General features: G+C 39.6%; 2 protein-coding genes and 1 long non-coding RNA gene across 4 annotated transcripts in view; 2 read left to right on the top strand and 1 right to left on the bottom strand.

Annotated features, from left to right (window-relative positions):
- The window catches only part of adgrg1 (adhesion G protein-coupled receptor G1), a 25,835-nt gene extending 10,889 nt beyond the window's left edge, over window positions 1-14,946 (top strand). Inside the window, exons 2-15 of one of the 2 annotated variants that reach the window (XM_020617166.1) lie at window positions 4,135-4,210; window positions 5,383-5,645; window positions 6,109-6,295; window positions 6,590-6,635; window positions 6,905-7,016; window positions 8,868-8,990; window positions 9,136-9,252; window positions 10,016-10,058; window positions 10,178-10,284; window positions 10,526-10,641; window positions 10,735-10,994; window positions 11,089-11,188; window positions 11,299-11,573; window positions 12,926-14,946. In XM_020617166.1, coding sequence (XP_020472822.1) covers window positions 4,144-4,210; window positions 5,383-5,645; window positions 6,109-6,295; window positions 6,590-6,635; window positions 6,905-7,016; window positions 8,868-8,990; window positions 9,136-9,252; window positions 10,016-10,058; window positions 10,178-10,284; window positions 10,526-10,641; window positions 10,735-10,994; window positions 11,089-11,188; window positions 11,299-11,573; window positions 12,926-13,104 — 1,995 coding nt within the window. In that variant the 5' untranslated portion in view covers window positions 4,135-4,143 and the 3' untranslated portion in view covers window positions 13,105-14,946. Of the gene's footprint in view, window positions 1-4,134; window positions 4,211-5,382; window positions 5,646-6,108; window positions 6,296-6,589; window positions 6,636-6,904; window positions 7,017-8,867; window positions 8,991-9,135; window positions 9,253-10,015; window positions 10,059-10,177; window positions 10,285-10,525; window positions 10,642-10,731; window positions 10,995-11,088; window positions 11,189-11,298; window positions 11,574-12,925 lie in introns of both variants that reach the window. The other variant, XM_020617165.1, reaches the window with a different exon arrangement.
- Window positions 14,947-16,371: 1,425 nt separating this feature from the next.
- Window positions 16,372-18,858, bottom strand: LOC109969952 (uncharacterized). The gene is made up of 4 exons (XR_002276342.1): window positions 18,693-18,858; window positions 18,366-18,623; window positions 17,327-17,710; window positions 16,372-16,958 (listed from the first exon to the last, which is right to left on the bottom strand). It is a non-coding gene; the product is annotated as an uncharacterized LOC109969952 (long non-coding RNA).
- slc7a6 (solute carrier family 7 member 6) overlaps window positions 18,491-23,281 on the top strand; it is a 5,956-nt gene continuing 1,165 nt past the window's right edge. Inside the window, 10 exon segments of the mRNA XM_020617187.1 lie at window positions 18,491-18,576; window positions 20,496-21,003; window positions 21,098-21,223; window positions 21,499-21,643; window positions 21,736-21,859; window positions 21,996-22,099; window positions 22,253-22,349; window positions 22,659-22,808; window positions 23,209-23,279; window position 23,281. The exon segment at window position 23,281 is cut by the window's right edge and continues 91 nt beyond it. Coding sequence (XP_020472843.1) covers window positions 20,514-21,003; window positions 21,098-21,223; window positions 21,499-21,643; window positions 21,736-21,859; window positions 21,996-22,099; window positions 22,253-22,349; window positions 22,659-22,808; window positions 23,209-23,279; window position 23,281 — 1,308 coding nt within the window. The 5' untranslated portion in view covers window positions 18,491-18,576; window positions 20,496-20,513.

Here is a 23,281-nt window from a genome sequence, read left to right as displayed (position 1 = left end):
ATTGGCAAAACAGCAAGACTTTCCTCACGCAGTGTGTCACCGGCAGCATACTTTACAATCACACTGAACTGGGATAAATGGCTTATGTCTGTTGATTCATCCAAAGCGAGGGAAAAGTATGGCGCTGCATTTATGTCCTTCACTTGTTTCCTCCACTTGATTTGCCATCATGATGGTACGATTGTGAACAGTACTTGCTGACAGAGGCGTATCTTTTATTCGTTTGATTATCTTATCTTTATCCGAAAAGTCGTCAAACAGTTCATTGGCCACATCAAGCATGAATGTTTTGGCATACTCGCCATCTGTGAATGGCTTTCCATTCCTCACTATTACTAAAGAACCAGCAAAGTCACCACAGAAGCTGCTCTCTCCACAAAGGCGAATTCCTCTGTCCATTCATACTGAAATGTACGGTACTAATCTTTTTTCTTTTCGCCATCTCCTTCATCAAAAAGGTTTGCTCTGCATAAATTAGCTAGCTGACTATTTGATTAAAAGGAGGGAAGTTTACTTCTTGACCTCACAACAACCCGTGTAGGCTACCGCATTATCCAATAAATATAGAGTTTTGGTGTCGGACCCTCCTGTACCCCAAAGGACAGCTGGGATTGGCTCCAACCAGCCGCAACCCTGAATTGGAAATGGATTAAAATGCATGAGAATGTTTTATATTTAGAACGTTATTTTTAACACTGTGATTTCTGTAATGTTTTACTTTAAAATGTCAGCGGAATTATTCATTACTTATGGTGCTAAGAAATGTCAGTTAAGATTTATCTGGGAGCCAGATGCGTTCATCAAAAGAGCCACATCTGGCTCGCGAGCCATAGGTTCCCGACCCCTGTTCTAAAGCATGTTGTGCTCCTGGCATTGCTATTGTAAGGCATTTGTACTTTACAAAGTCAGCAAATAGACTTTGCTGATGTTTTTAATTTTACCATGTATGATTTTTTAAAATACTAGAGTAGCCGTTTCCATTTGGGTTAGTGAAGAGAACAACAGCAATATGCTGATGTGGCTGAAAGCCACAGAAAATGCTAGAAAAGCTTTTTTGCTTTGGTCAGACTACTATATTCAAGTTCAAGAAAGCTGCTCTCCTGAATTTTCAGAAAATTTAGAATATCAGGGACTATACTGAATATTCAAACTGCAATGTAACTCTACATTTACTGCAAATAAATTCTCTACTGAATTAATAGGTTATGTATGCCATTGTGCAACCAAAGCAAGTTTCTGCATGGCTTAGCCCATTACTGCCACATGGCTGCAGGTCAGGTGTGAACCCGTTCTGGGCCATAGCATTTATTGTGATAATATTAACTTAGGTAAATGTAAACCAGTGAGCTGCTGAAGCACCTACTCTGTACAGTGCTTTGCGGCTCTATTCATAAATAGAAGTACTGTAGCTTTACATACTTTATATTTTTAATCACTGCTCATATGTATATGAAAAACCTGTATAGTCACCTTTCCAGAAACACAATGTCCCAAGTTTAAAAGTCACAGATAAAGTCCGTACCTAGAGTAGTCTAGCAAGCTACAATATTACTGCACCCCTACATGAGGTTGTCTGTAGGTGTAACATATTAGTTCCTTATCATATCACACCTTAGCACTTTTTCCCTCAAACATCTATTGTTGCTCTTGAATTGTCGAAAAGAGAAGTGCAAAAAAACCACAGTCATGTTGCAGTTTCATATGAACTTGGCACACTTTAACCAAAGTGAGAACAGTCCATTTCATATTTAATACACCTATAGTACATTGTCCTTTCTTATTGCAGAACAGTATTTCAGATATATCATAGTGTATTAATAGAAACTATTAATCTATCAATTAAGACTTACTTTCCCTTCAGCCATATCTGTTAGCTCAGTGTATCCATCTTTAAAGCATCTTCACACTCTGTTATACTGGTTGATTTATCTCAAAACAAGTAATGAGTATGCAGTCATTGAAAATTTTAAACTATGAATATAATAATATTTTTGTTGGAAATCTTGGAGGTCAGACTGGCTCTTATCATTGCTAGAGTGCTCTCTGCTTTGCCCTTCAGGCCAGTACAGAATACATGTCATGTTGTAAGGGAGGCAGACAGAAGTAGTTCAGTCTAGATGAGGTAGTCATCTATCAAATGACTTATAATCTTTCCAAGTCTCTGGAGTGTAGATATGAAACTGTTCAATCATAAATATGTGTAAACAGCTGATAATCAGTCATTTAGTAAGCCATTTGAGCTAACTGGATTATGAAACAAGAAAGGTACTGACTAGAGGTTGTCAGATGATGGGTGAAATTAGGCTATTGTCAAAAGACCAATCCTGAGCAAGAATTTATTTATTCTGAACCAGGATTAAACTGATCCAAAGATCCAGCTTAGAGCTGAAACAATCAGACCAGTGCAAGCCTAGTTTAAGACACAACATCGTCTCAGATCATACTAGGGTAAACGGAGGAAGATGATTCATGACTACAGAGCAGTACATTTTTAAACATTCTCTATTTTCACCTATGGGTTCAACTCAGTTGAGATGTTTTGGTGTCATGGTGACAATAAGCTATGAGCCTAACCTGTCTACAGTATTTTAATTAAAGTTACCTAGAGACAGAAAATGGATTTTATCACATATTTAGACAGATATTCATAAGACATTGATATGATTGAAAAATGTATGAGCTCTACATTTTAATTAGGCCACTAAGCCAATGTCCAATTGTGAGTCTCCTTGTCAAATGTTTACACCAGTTGAGGGGTAACTAGGTGGTGTAATGTTTACACCACCTAGTTGAGTTGCAAGCCTGAAAACTAGCCTCAGTCAGGCAAGACTATATTTTGGGGGGAGGGGGCGTTTGGGAGCGCACTATCATTGTGGGGATTTAACTAGTAAATCCTTAAACTTTACAGAAAACAACATGGTTTAATGTTTGGTTAAAGCTAGGGTAAGTCTACCAAGACCTGGTAAGTGACAAAAACATATGTAAGTGTAAGTGTGTGTTTGTTCATGAGTCATTCTCTGCATACTGCTGTGTGGGTGTCCATGGCTTAAGTCCATCTCGAGTATCAGGTGTGTATATAGCTATAAATAGGCAGTCGGCCCCCGCAGGCTTTGCAGCTTGATGCTTTTCTTTCTTTCCATTTCTTTTTGTCTGTCTTTTTCTTTCGGTTGCTGTTTTTTTGCTTTGTATGTGGTTCTGCCGGTTCCTGCCTGCCTTGTGATGTTGAAGACAACCACTTCCCCAAAGAAAATCAGCTTTTTCTTCTCTCTCCATGCTGTTACACGTACTCGACAGTAACTCCACGCAATCACAAGTGCAGTGTTTCTTTGTTGTATTTTAAATTGACTGTGGGTGTATGTGCCGGTGTTGTAACAATGCACTGTCAAGTGGGTTGTCATGCAGGCTACATGTAAACTTCGTGTGCCTGTTTGACATCTGTCTGGAATGAGATTGCATTTGTGGTAAAAAGTTAAAATGACTGTTTGTGCGCAGTATATGTGGTTAGCTGATGTGTGTCTGGTAACACACACGATTCTTAGTAAATCTGTTATGATGCAAGGTGGGATTTTTCAAGGAATTGTATTTATCGTATTCTCTTCTGCTCAAAATACGGTAATGTCTCCAGTATATTGGAACAGTCACTAGCAACTGTTACCCTTTTCCATGGAACAAGAAAAATCAACTTGGCGATGGCAGAGTGAATTGTTGGTGTGTGTGCATGTGTGTGTGCCAGTTAAAGGGGAAGACTGTTCTCAGTGATGAAAGCATAGGAAGGTTCCTGTGTGTATTTTGAGCCTGAACTCATTTGTATTCATTGATAAGACAGTATAGATAAGAGAGCATGGATCTGGGCAAGAATAGTATTTAAAAAAAAGTTTTATGATGTCAGATTTGCACTGCCTCTAGGCAGAGACTTTGTGTTTTTTTAAGATGTGTGTCTGCAGACTCTGCACATAGTAAGAATGGAGGAGATATGCTTGTGTTTTATTGAAATCTGCTTTTTACAGATACAGACTGCCAATGCACACTCTGCCTTTTCATTTAACCCTGCACTTTCTCAGCAGTTAGGTGTTTGCAGAAGAAAAGGTAGATTTGCTTCTCTTTAATAACTGTCACTTTGTGTTTTCCTGGCAGCTGTTATTAATGGAGGCCCGCATGACAACGAGTGTGAGGAATGTGCTCATCTTGATCTTGGTCCTCCTCGCCACAGGTATAATAACCACAGTAGAAAAAAATAAGTACCTCTTTTAGCCTCATCTTACACTGTCACTCCATTGCACTGTGTGAACTGCTGTATAACATGACTTTAAGTGAGCTCACTTTTTTTGTGGTCAGGCTCCATGACAGATACAACATTTATCAAAGGTGGTGTATGTATTTCAGCACCACGGAGACATGGAGAGCAGGGAAGAGAGACACAGAGAGAGGCCATTTTACTATGTGCACCCTCCTGTGTGAATATGTAGGCTATACCTTTGTATTCCTGAGTCTCACGGTCCACACAGTAACTATTTTATTTTCAGTTTTACAAATGTGAGAAAGAAAACCAAGTTGCTTGCCACAGAGAGAGAACTGATTGACACTTAAAACAAAACCTGCCTTGTTTTCTTTTTCACACAGGCTACCCTTTGATCTCTAGCCTCAATGAGAAATAGCGATTCATGCGCAGACTGAGTGGGAATGTTTTTTTCTCTTCGTTTTGTTTTAAGGCAACTAACATGATCAAGAGAGTCTTTTTGGCTGATCTTTACGTTAAAGTGAAGTTTACTGCGGCGCCAGTTGATGTTGATGGCAAGAATTGCATGCAAGTCAGAATCTTTATTAAAATAAATTAGTGGTGAATCGCCCTTATGTTTGAATCATCAATAATAGCCTAATTTTACACATGATCGATGATGATAAAGATACTGAACAACAGAAGTACATGGCAAAATAACATATTGTCAATATTTTAGACTGAGACCTCCCCAAAATTTTGAATATCATATTTTCAGGGGAGCTCATGTCTTATTAAGGGGAGGTGCGCTCCCCCTAGCTCCCACGTAGTTGACACCATGCTCCATTGTGTCTGCTTCAGTACATGGTACATTTATTCATGTGTAGGGATATTCAGTGAGACACATTTTAAAAAAGTACATTATAATAGAAACTTCCAACATATACCAAAAGTTTCCTCTGTTGTTGATCAGATTATACACTGCCCAGCCAAATTAAAAGCCACACCTGTACAGCTGAAAAAATGTGTGTCTGTAGATGCGTGTAAAACTCCAGTGTTTTTCAGTATTACATTCACAACACAATATATATTCTAAATGTTTTTGTAACCCTTAAAGGAAAAGCAAACACCTTTTGTCAGTGTGTTCCTTCTTTTGTTTCCTTCAGGTTCAAGTGAAAATGACCTGGACTTTGAATTTTGTGGCACCTGGCACCATGGCAAGGAGCCCCTGACCCTGAATTTCAACTTGTCCACAGGCTGTAAAGGGATCTCAGTCTCAGCCAATAAGAGCTCTCTGACCATCAATGGGCAGATCACAGGCCATTGTAGGCGATCTGATAAGATTCCTCTCAAAAGGTTTCAACTTGAGTCAGAGGACAATAAATTCTGTCTGTACTGGGAACCACTGCTGGACCTGCTGAAGCTGGAGGTAAACCAGAAGGAGGGGGGAGCCAAGATGAGGATTTGTTTCCTTGCTTCTCACATAGATCTAAAAGTTAATATAACCCAAGTTTTCAGGTTATGTTCCCCCGCTGTCTGGCTCAGTAACATCAAAGTAATGGAACAGTGCGCTTGTCTGACTTTTCACTCAGTGTGAGGAAAATGACAAGACCTGATACTTGTATGAAATGGAAGGTGTGAAAACAAAACTAGCATCCATTTGTTTTCTTGACACTTAACTGTATCAGCCCTCAAAGTGTAAGAGTAGTGTCTATACTAAAGTTCATGTCTATAAAATGAGTAATACTCTTAATGTACCAAGTGAAACCAAGTGAAAAGCATAAAACAGATGCATAGACTGTATGTGGTACAGTGACTCAATTGCATTCCTTGTTTAGGAGCTTGATGAGGGTTGTTTGTTTTTGTTTCATTGTTCTTATTTTGTCCCACAGATTGGAGGACAGAACCTGACTCTGTGCTGGCCTGTCACTCTACATGGCTCCTGCTGCACTGACCTGTCTCTCGGTCCTAATGAACCCGAAGCATCGTATGGCATCCTCAATGGAATGATAAAAACCGATATCATCAACCACAAAATACACACAGGCTACAATTTCAGTGCGAATTCCATCAACTGCAGTAAGGAATGATGAATGCTATCTGTAGTACATTGGTAAATGGAATATATTCAGCAAGATGAAAGCACATCAGTTAAAGATTTTTCCTATTGTTCCCTCCAGTAAGTTTTCACATTGATTGTAAAAACTTCCTTTTGTTTAATCAAATGTATGTCAGGATGGCTAGATTACATTTTAAATTAAAAAATCTTCAAATATAAGTTGTACTTTAGATTCAGATTTCTGTTCAGAAATGTCTAATGTTCTGTTTAGAAATATCAACTTCAAAACTGTGCTTGCTTTTTATTTTTTGCAGAAGCTATATGTGATCAGTGGAACAATGGATTCAACCAAGTCCACGGGTAATCTTCTTTGTTGTTTTTTCTACACACGCATCACATCTACTGTTTACTGAATAGCATGACATGGAGTTTTTGTCTCCATCCTTCCTCCTCCTGTCTTAATTGTTGAGGCTTTAATCAAGTACATAATCTCTGGCCACAAACAGGAAGCTAAGTCATAAAGTATGTTAGGGTTGGGTTTACAAAGATGATATTGCTTTTTCTAAATGGCTACTTGAAAACACAGTTTTGAACATAATGTGGTTGCATGTGTTAATGTGCGTGTCCAGGACTGAAGCCGCTGTCAGCTCCCAAGCTGTAGAGAAAATTGGGCATGCCTGTGCTAGAAGCTTCGAGGTGGAGATGAAGGCACATTTCGGAGGCAACAACATCACATCCCCTGTAAGACACACAAAAGACTTAAAATGACTCGCTTGAAGAATACCAGAACTTACATCTTTCACTAGTTCTTAGTTATGTTCAGCCCCAAACCCATTGTTTCCAACTAAAGAGATTTTTTTAAGATAAGTCACAAGTATACATTACATTTTCATTTAAAAAATGCCCAGTCATTTCCTAAAACAACTCACCACTGTAGTTTAGGAGACGTTACAAAACAGGTATAAATTTACATTTATTTGGGCTATTGTCAGCTGTGGGTTTGTGTGCTCCTCTTGTGTACTGGGGAGCAACTGAAAATAAACTACAGTGTATGTGTGCATTGTAAATAATCCATGTCACCCAGTGCAACAATGTGCCAACTGGTGGTGTCTAAATGAACTAGTTCACGTTAATTTATTTTGTTCTTATCTATTTTAAATGCAGCTCTGAGCAGATGAAAACATTTTTTAGTAGAACGTCTTCCTACCCACCCATCCCCAGCGTCTAGTCACTGCCACTCAGTCAGCTTTTACATTCATAAGTTTAGTGATGCAAAAGAAACTAACCACCTACATTTAATTTAGTGTAGCACATATACTATGTTTTATGGCACTGGAGAATTATGATCACAGCTGTATTCTCTCAATGCGATCCATGCTTTGACTAGACATGGGTGGAGTCAGACAATTTTGAGTAAACAGTTAAAATATCATATCAAAGAAACACACACTGAAGTAAAAAAAAAAAAACAACCCCTGCCGTTTTGCAGTAAATCACTTGCACATATAGTATTTGACTGCAGTGTCCACTGTGGCATCAGACAAGACAGAGTAACATTAACCAATTTTCTCTGGAGGAAAAGTGAGTCAGACTCAACATGTGAAACACACCACAGCTGCTGCTGTGGTGTGTTTCAGACTTCATCATGATTTACAGCTACCAGCACTTAGTCTATTGATAACATACAAGCCTGCCAAGTTTCCAACAGCAAACCAGCCATAAATGTGAACACACAGTCAGACCAGTTTTACCTTAATCCAGATGATTTTTACTCTACGTTATATAGTGTAGATGTAATCCAAGGCAGATCATTTTCCATATGACATACCTGAAGCTTCCCGTTGTTTTGGTGTTTACACACAGTTCATCTATGTCCAGTAACGTTATTTTAAAACTCACTGGGTCAGAAAAATAAGTCAGTGTGTCCTGACCTAAAACTATCTTACAGGTCAGATGGTTCACTCGCTCCTCTGTGTATTTCAAGAAAACATAGGCTAATTTCACTGACATTCGCATGGCTGTTGTTTGGATAAAGGAAATACTCCACAAGTTTGACCCATAAGATGGGACATTTCTTTTTTTGGTGCATCGAATATTAGCAGTATTAGATATTAAGTGAACAAAGCCTTTGCTGCTAGGTTAATCACCCTGTGTGTGCACTAACCTCACATTCATGTTATTTAGTTGTTAGCTAATCCGTTCAGTTCACCCATTGAGCGTATTCAATGAACATCGCACTTTTAGCCAGTTCATGCACAATACTGGTGGGACGGATGCTGAAAGCTAACATTTTTCCTCTAACTACCCAGCAATCTACATGCAGATCTACTCATTACAGATGTGTACATCAAGGGGTTGTGATGCACGCCCACAAGCGGGACAGCAGGGTGGTGCAAGTCATGTCACTGATTTGACAAAAACTTTGAAAATGTAAAACCATTTTATTTTTGGTGACTTTTTGGTGACATCATGTATTTAACAGGATTGGTAGTTTTCATGTTCACGCCTGAAGTGAATTGATCCAAAACCTGGTGGCCTGTCTTGAACTGTACAGTGTCCTTTTTTGTGTATATGCTGTATTCTGTTTTCCAGGCCACTAAAGGTGTATCTGCAAAGACTGCTACTGCTGTCCATCTGCCCCCTGCTCTTAAAAAAGCTGCAAAAAAGACTAGTAAAGTAGTCTGCACTTTCTTCAAAAACATCACCGTGTTCCAGGTAAGGCTGTTTGCTCTCAGTGACACGTCAGCATGTCACACCTGCCTGACTGCCTCTTCCTTACTTTTGTTCCTCTTTGTGTACATACTGTTTGTAGGCTGTACTATGTGAAGGGGAATTAAAGATGTGTGTGTTTGTGTTCCAGGAGGGTCACAAAGAGGTCCAGATTCTCAGTGAAGTGGTGGGAATTACCATAGAGAATGAGGTTATTGTTGATCTGTCTGAGCCAATCAGGATTGAATTTCACCATGATGCCATGCCTGTAAGTTTGTGGCCTTTTTTCTGTATCAGTGTGATTAACATCCATATGCACTGGCTAAATCTGTACTTTCAAATTGTATTGTTTAATATTTTTTCTGAATTCACAAGCAAGAATTTGATGATAAATAAATACAGTTAATTCATGGTCTACATTTTCCTCACAGTTTTATGGTAGCGACAGAAATTAGTTTGTTTGAAAAGTACAGTGGGATATTTTTCCTGAAACATTACAGATATCAGACTACCTCCCTGAAACAGCAGCAGAACTGATGCAAATGCTGCCTTGCTCTGAAACATTACAGATATCAGGCTACCTCCCTGAAACAGCAGCAGAACTGGTGCAAATGCTGCCGTGCTCTTGTAGTGTGAACGCTGTAAAAATATTTTCTATCTACTTCTCAAATGTGGTTTAGCTGCAGGTGCCACTTTAAAAAACCAAGACGCTCCATTTCAGTTCCATGACATCTGCTTCTGCCTGTCATTTTCATCAGTACAGAGAACACAAAAACCGCTTGAAAGTTTCTTTTCTTACCTCAGATCTTGCAAAAACATTGTGCTTAGGGTCATCTGTTGTTTGTTCCCCACTGTGCACACACACAGACTTACAGGTTAGCAAGTGGTGACATGCAGCAAGGCAGATTTTAAATAGACATAAGTATTGAATGCAACTATGTACAGTGGCAGCTGTTTCAAATTAATCAAAATGTGCAGCACCTTAATGTGAGATGAATTCATCTCATGTCTTTCTCTCCTCTTTATTTCAGAAAATGCATTCAAGGAAGTGTGTTTCATGGGATACCAGGAAAGGTCAGAACCCTTTGGCACTAAGAATATAAACAATATTTATTGAACACACAGTGTATCTGTATTAACCAGTTTATTGACTGTACCTCCAAAAGATGACAGAGTGTGTTTGAATTGTGCAGACCCTTTGCAAGTCAACTGGTTGGTGGATGGATGTGAGACAAAACTGAGAGGAGCAAACCACACCGAGTGCCTCTGTAACCATTTGACTTACTTCGCTATACTGGTGGTGAGACACACCTATTTTATACAAGAAACCAACAAAACTGAGAGAAAGTAATATATTGTAGGAAAATAAAAACAATATTACCATTAAGGACCTAAAAACATCTGTGCATGATTTAATACACAGACACTAACACACCAATCACTTTATCATGAAGAAACACACACAAAATACATAGAAATGTTTGCACTTGTATTTTGGTATACGAATATGAATCTGCTCGTTCTTCTGTGTCCTGTGACAGCAACTGCAGCCTCGACCAGTGCGCCACCTGCTGGCACTGACTGCCATTACAGCTCTGGGCTGTGCCATGTCTGTGATCAGCTGTATTGCTCTCATCATTTATCTCTGTAAGAAGAGGTAATGCTTTCAAGGACTAATGTAGTCTATCAAAAAAGATCAGTCTTTTGTGACAGTTAACCGGAAATTTCCATTCCATTCTCCTTCTAGCAGGCGATCTAAGGAGCAGTCCACTCCCATCCACCTAGGCTTGGCCACATCTCTCTTGTTGCTCAACCTACTCTTCTTCTTAACTGGGGTCCTGGCCAACATAGGAGGGGAGAGTGTGTGTACCTGGGTGGGGGCAGGCCTCCACTACACCCTGCTCAGCTCCTTCACTTGGATGGGCATAGAAGTTTTACAAACCTTCTGGTTGGTCTGCATAGTTTTCCGCCCTTCCCCAAAGCCCTATGTATGGAACCTGGTGGGCTTCGGTGAGTGTGGGATGGCATATTTCTATAAAAATACATAATGGCACATTAAACTAAACATGTTCCTAACAGGTGACCTTTGAAAAATGTTTTGCAGTTCTCCCTGCTGTTCCTGTCATCATCCTGGCTGCAGTTGGTGACATTTATGGAATGAGAGAAGTGGTGCCAAGCACCGACCTCTCCGACCCTTATCTGATGTAAGCAAGATTTTTTAGACAATAATAGTTGCTGTGAAAAAATATATGTAGGAACACCATAATAGTGATTTAAAAAGCTAGTAAATAAAAAGTGTATATGGTGCTTCCAGGTGTTGGATGAAAGTTACCTTCAAAGCCTTGCTGGCTCACTATTTCATCAACATGACCATCCTGGTCATCCTCGTGTTCTCGGGCATTGTGATGCTCTTCCTGGTCTACAGGGAAATTCGCACCAGAGCTGAATGGAGGAAGAACCGTGTGGCTTTTCTCAGCATCTGGGGCCTAAGCTGCTTGTATGGGACAACTTGGGGCCTGACATTCCTGGACTTTGGACCCCTTGCTGACTTTTTTCTCTTCCTCTCCTGCATCCTCAACTCTTTTCAAGGTCTGTGTTTGTAGCACTCGTCCAGTTATATGCCTAGTCTGACTTTGAATTTGACCTTGTGTTCAACCCACAGCCAATATGCTGATCCAAAGGATATGAGAGAGTTTAAATGAACTATGAGAAGATATACATTTGTGTATTTTTTCCAGAATTGATGTCAGCTTCACAGAAGGTTTAACTACAGTATGTATGGTCAGAGTTCAGACAGAGGTATTTTCATTGTTAGGTCAGAGATTGGTGACTGTGTATTTGGAGCCAGTGGCCCCCATTGTATCAGTGTGGGAATGAGACAATGGCTGTGGTTAATCAGGATTTCTGTTACTGGTGCCTATCAGAAGAAAGGCTGTTTCCTCTCACATGCTTGTTTTTGAGGCAGGTCCAAAAAACTTTTATTAACCCCTTTGTTGTTGCACAGCAGTAGTTTAGTTTTATATAACAACTATCTAACCTGTTTAATGAGCTGCTGGTTAGGTCTGTATGTACAGTGTGCATGAGCCTATATCCACAGGTGTTGCATTAGAATTGTCTAGATATTTTATAGATTTTATATGGAAATTATGCTATGTTAAATGTATTCATCAACATTATACTAAACATTTAAAGTAGTCCTCTGAGATAGTATTAAATGCTTTCCTTAAGTTCTCTCCTATTCAAAAATCACACTGATTAATGAGAGAATTAAAAAGACAAAGAAATGAAATATTTTTCAACAAGAACTGATTAATGGAATGGAAGCCTCCAAGTCCATGTACATAATGCCACTAAATCACAGTAAAAATACATTATCAAACAACTACTGTACATTATTAAACCAAAGCCAAGTCTATAAATTATAATGCAGTCCATACCAACGGTGATTGTTATATGTATTATTGGTTCATTTAGTCTCATGAAGTCTTTCAGATCTGGTTCACCAAAACTAAAACCAAGCACTAGGTAATGAGCTGCAACCAAACTGACACTAACCTGACTCACTCAGAAATAAATCCTAGTTTTAGAGACAGACCCAATCGTCACTGAACTACAAAACTTCTTCTGACAGCTGATGAACCCAGTCTATTTAGATTTCACATCTTTACAATGCAGGTTCACTTGTTTGCAAAAAAAAAGTAACAATACCTTTGGCTTCAGGCAAATTCTTACAAAGTCTCATCTCGCTGAAGAACGCAATCATGCCAGAAAATATATTTGACAGAGAAAATAAAGGACAGAGTATTTAACTGTTCACCTTGAAAAGACTGAACATGTCCTTACTGTGCCCCACATATTGCATGGGCTTCTCCCCAGTGATCCTGAAAAGGTAGAGAAAATGAACAAAAGAATCACTCCAGGTTTTCGGTCTGTTCCAACAGGCTTCCTTCTGATGCTGCGGTTCTGCCTGCTGGACTGGATGAAGAAACCGACTGGTGGCTCTTCTCTCCGCAGCAGAATCTCTGGATCAACCAAGCAACACATGCTACACTCTTCTCTCCGCAGCAGCAACTCTGGATCAACCAAGCAACACATGCTACAGGACCAAGAGAAGAGTTAGATGAACCGAAGAGGGTGTGGTACGTAATACAGTGGACAAATCAAAGCTGCAGCAGCCAAGCTTTTTATGTAAAAATCAACTGCTCTTATTAATATATGATAAACTAGAAACCAAACCAGCATTGCCTCCATTTGAAACTTTGGCATCAAGTGGGTTAACTGCTGGGGAAATGATAAACCTCAACTGAAAAGTGGACATCAGAGTGACTCCAAAAATGAGTGAGAAATTCTCCACTTCTCTACACCTGTCACTCATCTGTGTCCCTTAGTGTTAAACTTCACAACCTAGCCAACATTACTGTACTGGATTTCCAGAAACTTGTCTTCATTCATTTTCCTCTTGGTGCTGTTTGACCCCGCTATCTGCATTAAGATTTAAGTGCTAGTAATTCAATATTGGTATTGAGGTAATATTGACATGGTAGGTCAGCACTAATGGCACTAGACATTACAGTAGAACCAGTTTACCGAGTTAAATGGACTTAAATCGCCTAGACAGTCATTTTTCAGATAGCATATTATGTCCTTTCAGTTTCACATCAGGCAAAGCATTAAAATTTAGTCAGATGCATTTTGAGAGTAATCCTTTTGTTAAATACAGATACAGCTGACACCCAGTTATAAAGTATACAGATGGAGACTAGCTAAATATAATTCTAAATATGCTGGGAGCATCTTAATCAGCCTGGTGTGGTACAGTTCATCTACATGGCAGTCAGAGATGTCTAAAAGGGTTTTATTACTTGATTCCTCTTTTCTTGAGAGAAGAAATAGCACCATTACTCAGGAACTGATAATAATACAGGCCTGGAGCCTGTCTGTAGCATATCTAGACTGGGTCTAGTAATAAAAGCAACAAAAGAGATTTTAAATTGTAAACTTGTGATAAAGTTAAGTCTTATTTCCAGGCAGGGGAGTATGGGGAAGTTAAATGATTGCCTGCTACTGTGCTGTGAGTCCCATTATAATGTCTGTAAAGAAAAACTATATATTAGTGAAACGTTCATTGAACCTTAGATAAGCTTTTTATTTTTTATTTTGTACTGGGCATATTTTTATTTTATAGTCAAGTCTTTTAAAGTAGCACTTTAGAAGTTCAGTTTAAAATAAATACTTAGAGAACTGCAGTGACTTCTTGTTTGTAATGTTCATAATAGAAGATATTTCATACACAGTATGTATGCTTTGTAAAACAATAGCTGAATGTTATACAGTGTTTCAGAATGACTCCATGTTGTATGTTCTTAGAGAACTGCAGTGACTTCTTGTTTGTAAGAAGTCTTGAATAATTTATTTAAAATATAAAAACTACCTGGTAGAAAAGTCTGCATTTTAACTGAGTCTTAGTTTAAATATTTGGCTGACAGAATGTGATCCTCTTTAATATGGAAATATAAAACTTCTGAAAATTGTATCATATGGTATTACTGTAAATTCTTACAGTTCTCCAGCAGAACCCAGTACGGAGTTTTTAGATACTGTGACATCTGCACTATTTTATTTTCTAAAGTGGCATTTGGTGTCACATGAATTATTATGTATATTTGAGTTTTTGTGGATGTATATAGAGAATTAAAAAAACACCATTGTTTTTTGTTTCTTTCTGTGTGTGTGTGTGTGTGTGTGCGGCTGTACTCAGTAAGCACATTCAAGGCTTGCTGTCTTCCTGCTTTGTCATCCCTCCTTCATATCTGTGCCTGAGTGTTTCCTCCTTGGAGGTTTTCGATTTGTTGTTTTGTTCTCAAACATGCTGCTTGATTGCCACTGACATTCTCAGTGTTTCTGCTACAGTGTTTTCCTACAGTATTCTTCCTGAAGATAATAAAAGCCAGAGCCTCCTTGGAAGAAGCTGACTAAATGGAACCTTCAGAAAAACTGTCTGTTTTTAATCTCAACTTTTATCTGTAGTGGCCCCCACAGTGTGATAAAGTTGGCCTCAAACCAGCCAGATGTGTACTGCTTAACATAACAAAGACACCCAACATCTTCTTTGTAAACATGACCAAAAAGGTAATTTATTTGTATGTTCATAAAAGCCTTACATTGTTTATATTAGGGATTTTCAACCAGTGCCCCATGGCCCACTGGTAGTCCGCAAAGACACTGCAGATAGTCCCTGACCATGCATTCAATAATGCTGTTTCACCGCAGGAAGCTTTTTTTAAACACATTTCCATGTCTTGATCTTTGTTCATGAATAATCAAATCCATGCAAATATATAAGATGACTTTCAGGATTAAAATAGTGGCCCACAACAGTGGTCCTCAGGTTACTTCTTAGTTAGAATGGTGGTCCCGGGCTCACAATTACTTGAAAACCCCTGGTTTATATGGTCTACATCAGGGGTTTCCAACATGTTGCTGGCAACCTGCCGGTAGTTCGCCTGCATAGTATGTAGCCTGCAATGCATGCATTGTAAAACTAAAAACATTACACAATAGAATCACCTGTCAATCAAATGAGTTGTCAATAGCAATAGGAATTCTGGCTCTTTTAAGAGAGCCTGTTCTTATGGCTCGGCTCTTTCGGCTCCCAAGTGGCTCTTCAGATTTCTTGTTGCTTAAATTAATTTATTACCAAAAATAATGCAAAGTTATGTGTAAATTACTAATGTACAAAACATACATTATATCAAATGTTTATTGTGTGGATGCTGAGTAAGCTGAATTTTAATTGATTACATCATAGTTTTGATTTAAAGAATTCTCTCTTTAAAAAAATAATAATAAAGCTCCCAGTTGTTTCCATTCTGTTTTTAACTTCACTACTACTTAAATCTTAAGTCTTAAAATTAAGGCGTTCACTTTAACCTAACATGACCGAAGGTAAAGGATCTCACAGAATACAATCATTTTTGGTGTCAACACCAAGTCGGTATCAGAGCAGTGAAGTAGTAGAATTTTGAATTATTAGATGTGTTAAACCTGTCACTTTCTTTACAAGTCAGGAGCTCAGAAATTCACCTTTTTCCTTGCATTACGTGAACAGCAGCAGCTCAGGTGGTTGAGTAAGATAAACTAAGACAAGATGGCTAGTGAGACAAGGTATCTTAAACTTACTGATAACATTTCTTTTCTTAAATGACAGAATATTCTTTGGTTCATTTCTCTCCAATTCAGAGGTTTGTAATTATAATGCTTGTAGTCTAAGGCTGAAATATTTTCCAAGTTAAGAAATGTAGGTATAATTAATGTAATTATTTCTTTTTAAGTTCTTTTTAAACCAGGTGTAGAATCAACAGGACACCCACGAACAATCTGCTTCAACGGTTAAGAGCAGGACTTTAATACACAAGATGAAGGATAAAAGTACAGCTCGTATTGGGTTACTAGAGATAAATTGGGCTTTGCTAAGAAAGTCAAACATAAAATACCAGGAGGCTGATAAAACTCAAACTAAAATGAAGGACTTCAAACTGTTCAACTTAAGAGTAGCACAGGAGAGGAGTAAAGAATGGGGTCCAAGGCAGGGCCTGTCTCCATCAGTGCTGCCTTCACGGCAAACTTATCAAAGAAAAATGCAGCAGTCAGGCTCAAACGTAGCAGGCCAAAGACAACTAACATTCCCTATGTCTTCAAGTCAGAGTCCTTTGAGTCAGCTGTTGATGTACTCACATGGGAAGAGTACCGCACCCTCCCTGCTGACTCCAGCTTGTGCTCATTTGACTCTTTGGTGTTCTCTCTACCATGGTGTGTTGTTTTGAGGCTGCCCATTCTTGGATAAACAGCAGTATGCTCTGTATCTAGTTTCCACAATAAAGCATACATATGTTTTCACTGTCTTTAATATTAGCCTGATCCAAGTCAAGTGTTGCAAGGCAGAAGCAGAGGCTGGCTTCACAGCTACACAGCTGGCTGAGAGCAGAAGGAGACATTTAATGGCTTGAAATACAGGCATAACCTTGTTAAATGATTTATTATTAAACTAACACATAGTATGTGGCTAGTTTACAAAATACCATACAGTAGCATTCAAGTATTTTATATTTTATCATAAGACACTTTGGTTACAATTCAGAAAGTCATACTTAATTTTTTCTTTGTCCACAATGAGCAGCAGCTCATTTGGTGGAATGAAGCACAAAAGGAAAACAGGTTATTAACACCATTAATGTTTGAATTGTCAATATAATGAAATTAGTTAGGTGTGTTTTAAATGGCCCCGTCTTACATTACATTCTATTGTAAGTCAATTTCTTCACAAGTCAAATATTCATACTCACCTTTTTGTCCACAGTGAACAGCAGCAGCTCAGGTGGTGGAGTAACAGTAGAAAAAAGTAAATATTGGTTAGTAAAATGGAAAATCTTTATTATTTGGTGATATTACTATATCAATCTAATTATATGGCTGGAAAGCATTGAATTAGAATTGTATTTATCTTTTTCATCCATATAAATTTAATGGTCGGGTGGTCCTTTTCTTAAATCAGGGCTGATGGGCTCAGTTCCATTTTCTCCTATTCACATAACCTTCACTGAATTCTAAAGCACTACATGTCAGCATGCTGTGTGGATCAATGGGCCCCTCTGATGCTTGTTTCTGCAGCTTTTCCTCAGTTTTCTACTCTCTTTTGCTCTGCAGTGAACCCTGCTGATCCATGAACCCTGCATGAAGGAAGGCAACAGGGTCAGCGTAAGGATCAGCACAATGAGGAGCATAAGCAGCAGCATAAGGAGTAGCATAAAGAAAATCATAAGCAGCAACGTAAGGAAAAGCATGAGGTGCAACATAAGGAGAGCATAAGGATGAGCAAAAGAAGGGGTGTAGGAGAACCACAAAAGGCAAAACAGTCAATCACAATATGAATGTAAAAATCACAATTATATGCTCAAAGTGTTGCTTTATAATTATTAATCAATTGTATACCTTTGATACTTAAGCTGTGCTTAATGTTTGTTACACAAATAATGGTTCAGATAAAAATGAGTCCTCTGTTGCTATAGCCTAGTTACAGACATTTTTTTTTACCAACAGAAGAAATGATCTGAATAAAACGTATGGATTTGTGACGTTAAAGGAAAATCCTTAATTAGTGGAAAAAATACAGAGGTCACTGATTAATCTGTCAGTTATTTTCTTGATTATCATTTTATTCAGAGAAATTCAGAACTAGGGAAAAATGTACATTTCAACTTTGCAGTTCCTAACATTAAAAAAAGAACAAGCAAATGGTTAATTTTCTAAAACTGAACTGACTCTAATGAGCATGAAAACTGTGTATAGGGGAATGTGTTCCCCCTGCAACAGAGGAGTACAGACCCTGCTCTGGGGACACCATGCTCTCTGTTGTTCGCTTTGTTCGTTTTCCTTTCATTTGTCTCTCAAAGCCTCCTGCACTTTTACGATGCTCCTTCTTCGGTATCCCGGCGTCATGACGTCTCCGGTCCAGCACCTGCCGCAGCAGCCAGTCGTTTACGCTGCGTTAGAGGCCACCGTGTTGTCTCATGGTGTCAAAACCACAAGTGGGGAGGTAAGCCGGTACAGGTAGGACCGGGAAACGCCCTGACATTGTTGCTCCTGAGCAGAAATGGTTTCGGTTAAACCGACATATGTGCATTCGATAAAGATATGATAACCATAACTCACATAGACTACTTTGAGACAAAAGGGGAGTCCCGTTTGTTTTCGCACCCTGGCGTTGGCAGTCGCGACAAGCTAGCAGCACAGTGCCGGAGATTAGGAGGTTCACATTCAGAATGAAAGCCAGAATGAGCGATTTATGATCGGATATTTGGTGATAATGGCTGTGTATTGAGGTGAGGTGAAATCGGGCTTTTTTTTTGAAGGACGCTGAGAATTCAGAGTAGTATTCATGTGCAATGAATCAGGACAAAGAATAAGCTAACCCTTCCAGTTCATAGTGGAAGTTATGCTAGGCAGTATGTTCTAAGACCTTTATAAGAGCCCGGTAAGCTCTGAACTGTTGGGTCTCAGTGTGCCTTGTTGTATGACGTATATGGTTTTGGTTTATACAAATAAGCATGACATTCATACTGTTAGAGAGTCAGAGAGACTTACTTCCACTAAGGCAGACACAAGCGAGGCTTATTTTGAAAGTCTTATGCGGAAGTCAGGTTTCATAATGCAGTGTTACTTGATACGGGTTATTTAAATTAGAAAACGCCGACCCGGGATGCTTTGTGATGCTGAAAGATTTTTTTCTGATAATGTGTTTTATTTACGTGACAATCATGTCAGTAAATAGACAGATCCCTACTGTTAGGTATTTTTAGTCAGATAGATATTGGATAGATACTTTATGTATTAGAAATGTTTAGTGGAGATAGGATGTCTAGTTAGACTGTTAAATGCTTAGTCATGCTTATGAGTTTCTACAGGGTACATCTGGTCAAGGATAACTAGAGAGAAGAGTTGATGACTGTCAGCAGACAGGGTGTTTAATATTATTATTATGACGTGTATAACTGTAGACTTAGCCATAATATGTTCTTATGCTTAATGTCATGACATGTCACTAGAAGTCTGTGAGAATGTTTTTAGCTACACACCACTTAATCAACAGACACACACACACACACACACACATTGATTTGCTTCATGTTTTGACTACTGCTATGCCCAGCTGCAAAGCTGGTAACAGAGACGTCTCGGTTGACGTTTCTGTGTAGTATGGGGCTCGCCCAACCGAGGGGATATCATGTATAGGCCTGGTGGGTTCAGGGTCTTTCATCTTTCATCTGCCTGCGAGCAGTTTGGAGGTGCAAGATACCTGAGCGTGTAATGTTAATTTTACCTGTGATCCTTGGAATAAATCAGCACTGTTTTGAAGTTACTTGGACTGTCTCGTCTCTGAGTCAGTATGGTAAAAAGTACCGGGTACAACACTACTCATCAGAGACGTAGAGTTGCAGAGCCAGGAGACAAACATGAGTGGCTTGACTTAAGGCAGACAGCATGCAGGAAGGTGCTGCTGTGTTTGTGTGTCTGTTGTTGAGTAATGAGCCTAATGTTAACAAAGGTGCAGTTGACTGAGTCAAGGATTGGTGTGTTGCCATCAGATAAACAGGTGGTGCAGTGGTGAGTTTGCACGAGGAACAGATGTGTGGTGTTTGAATTGAAGCGTGCTCCTCACATGCACTCAGACACAGCCATACAGGCTCGCACAAGCACCAGCCCAGTGTGATAACTTACCTTTCAGTTCCATTATTGCTCTGTTTTATAAATTGCACACCAACTTTACCTGCTATCCTAACCTGCTCATCCTTCAGATAGTTCCCATCATTCTCTGAAATATCCTCTGGCATCTTCAGATCCGTTTCACTGTATTTACTGTAAGATAATAAGGGAAGTAAGAATAGCACAGCTGTCATTACATTTTTTGACACTTTACTATCTTTTTTTGCACACTGATATTCACTTTGCCTTCAGCTCTGAGACAACAGCACCATGGCCAACCATGAAGAAGCCAAGAAGGTAAATGATAGACCTGGCAGTGATCACCATCCCATGGAGCCTCCCAAAGAGAGCATGCAGCTGAAGAAGGAGATCTCGCTGCTCAACGGAGTCAGCCTGATCATAGGAAACATGATCGGCTCTGGCATCTTCGTCTCCCCCAAGGGTGTGCTACTCTATAGTGCCTCCTACGGGCTGTCGCTCATCATCTGGGTGATTGGGGGTCTCTTTTCTGTGCTGGGGGCCCTCTGCTACGCCGAGCTGGGCACCACCATCACTAAATCAGGGGCATCTTATGCATACATTCTGGAGTCATTCGGCGGCTTCCTTGCATTTATTCGTCTGTGGACATCTTTGTTGATTATTGAGCCCACCAGCCAGGCGGTCATAGCCATTACATTCGCAAACTACCTGGTGCAGCCCCTCTTCCCAACATGCGAACCACCATATGTAGCATCCAGGCTCATCGCTGCAGCATGTCTGTGTAAGTTCCTGTGATCTGCTCTGCATTCCACTGCTCATGTCTGTCTGTCAATACATGACACCAGGACATATATGAAACTTTCCACTTTTTCCAGGCATACTGACATTCATCAACTCTGCCTATGTGAAGTGGGGCACCCGCGTGCAGGATGTTTTCACCTATGCAAAGGTAGCGGCCCTCATCATCATCATCGCTACTGGCATCGTCAAGCTCTGCCAGGGTGAGTGCTGTTATACTGGCCTATGCAAACCCTCTGCCACTATTTCTTTGCTGCATGTGCACAGCCTGTGTTTGCTGCTGTAAGATGGAGTGTAACGGAAAGTGCCACCATGTGCTCTAAAACCTAGAAGCAGTTGCTCAGACTAGAGAATGTTTCATATCTTAGCAGCCATCCACAGGGGAGTGCTGATTGACAACAGCTGTGACAACCACAAATGCACAGTATTATAATCATGGTTTACACAGCCACTGTAACATTTTTTGCCCTCGTCTTAGGTTACACAACCAACTTAGAATCCTCCTTTCAAGGATCATCTACAGATCCTGGTGACATTGCACTGGCGCTCTACTCTGCCCTCTTCTCCTATTCTGGCTGGGACACCCTCAATTTTGTTACTGAGGAGATCAAAAACCCTGAAAGGTAACTTGTTTAGTTCCTTCTCAGTAGAAAGTATGACAGCTATAATACTTAAATTTGATCCAGATACAAGCTGATGTGTGCTTTCATTCCAGGAACCTGCCGCTGGCCATTGCCATCTCTATGCCCATAGTCACCATCATCTACATCCTCACCAATGTGGCCTACTATGCTGTTCTGGATGTTACTGCTATAATGGCCAGTGATGCAGTGGCAGTGGTGAGTAAATTAACAGTAAAACACTTATTTTTTTTAAGAAAGACGTGTTTTTCTAAGAGCATATAAGGACATAGAGATGGACAACAAGAAGCATGTGTGTGTGAGCTGAAACTGCAGTTGTCTGTGTCTGGTTCAGACGTTTGCAGATCACACTCTTGGTGTGATGAGCTGGACCATCCCCATTGCTGTGGCTCTGTCCTGTTATGGAGGCCTCAATGCCTCCATTATAGCTGCATCCAGGTAGACAAACACACGCAACAGTTCTGTAGCAGTTATTTGAAACCATCTATTTATTCTACAGTAGCTTAGAGGTTAATTTTCATATGACAAGTACAAGACAGCAGTACTTTTCATGGTGTGTTGTCTGTCATAATCCATGTGTACTGTGTACAGGTTGTACTTTGTGGGCTCCCGTGAGGGTCACCTTCCAGATGCTCTCTCCATGATCCACATACAGAGGTTCACTCCGATCCCTGCTCTGATCTTCAATGTATGAATATGGATCAGTTTCATGTGAATTGTAGTGAAGGAAGTACAAGAAACTTCCTCTGAATGGCAGCTTTTTTCATTCTCTTAGCTGATCTGCAGTAGGAAATATCAAACATTTATGTTTATATATTTTTATTCCATGCTGCACTTTTGTTCCAATCTACAAATGAGTAAATAAAATATAGTTTGTTTTTACTGGAAACAAAGTATTTGGCAGCATCATATGATACTTCATTTAAACCACTTACTCACCTTAGGCAGATGTAACACTGTAACTCGGTTTTCATCCTCCTCTTCTTTTACTGTCCAGTGTGTCATGTCCCTGATCTACCTGACGGTGGAGGATGTCTTCCAGCTCATCAACTACTACAGCTTTAGCTACTGGTTCTTCATGGGTCTGTCTATCGTTGGCCAGATTTACCTGCGCTGGAAGGAGCCTGACAGACCCAGACCTCTCAAGGTAAGACCAGTTAAACACACCCACTGCATGCATTCATTTACTCATCTGGGTCTGAGTCATAATAGCAGTAGGGCATGACTAGTTACATAAAGTAATGGTTGCATTTATTGTGATACTCTGGTGTTCTTACCATTTAGAAAGGAGATCACAGTGAAAATGACTGTTACTGTTTCATAGACACTTTATTGCATAGCAGATGCTGGTTTTTTTGTTGGTGTCGTTTGTGTACGTGTACATTTCCTACTGCAAGCTTTACAAATCCCATTAAATATACAGCTGAATTAAGGGGGTACATTTTGCCTATATCAAAATGACTATATCATAGTCGTAATATTAAAGCAAAGATTTTCAAACAGTTGTTTTTAGCTCATGGTCTCCCTCCTGGTTTCTCCCTCTGCAGCTGTCTTTATTGTACCCGATGGGGTTCTGCCTGTGTGCTATATTCCTGGTGGCAGTGCCTCTCTACAGTGACA

Source organism: Monopterus albus, unplaced genomic scaffold, assembly GCF_001952655.1.
Source record: "Monopterus albus unplaced genomic scaffold, M_albus_1.0 scaffold186.1, whole genome shotgun sequence".
In the NCBI taxonomy this organism is placed as follows: Eukaryota; Metazoa; Chordata; class Actinopteri; order Synbranchiformes; family Synbranchidae; genus Monopterus; species Monopterus albus.
This window is presented reverse-complemented; position numbering and strand designations above follow the sequence as displayed.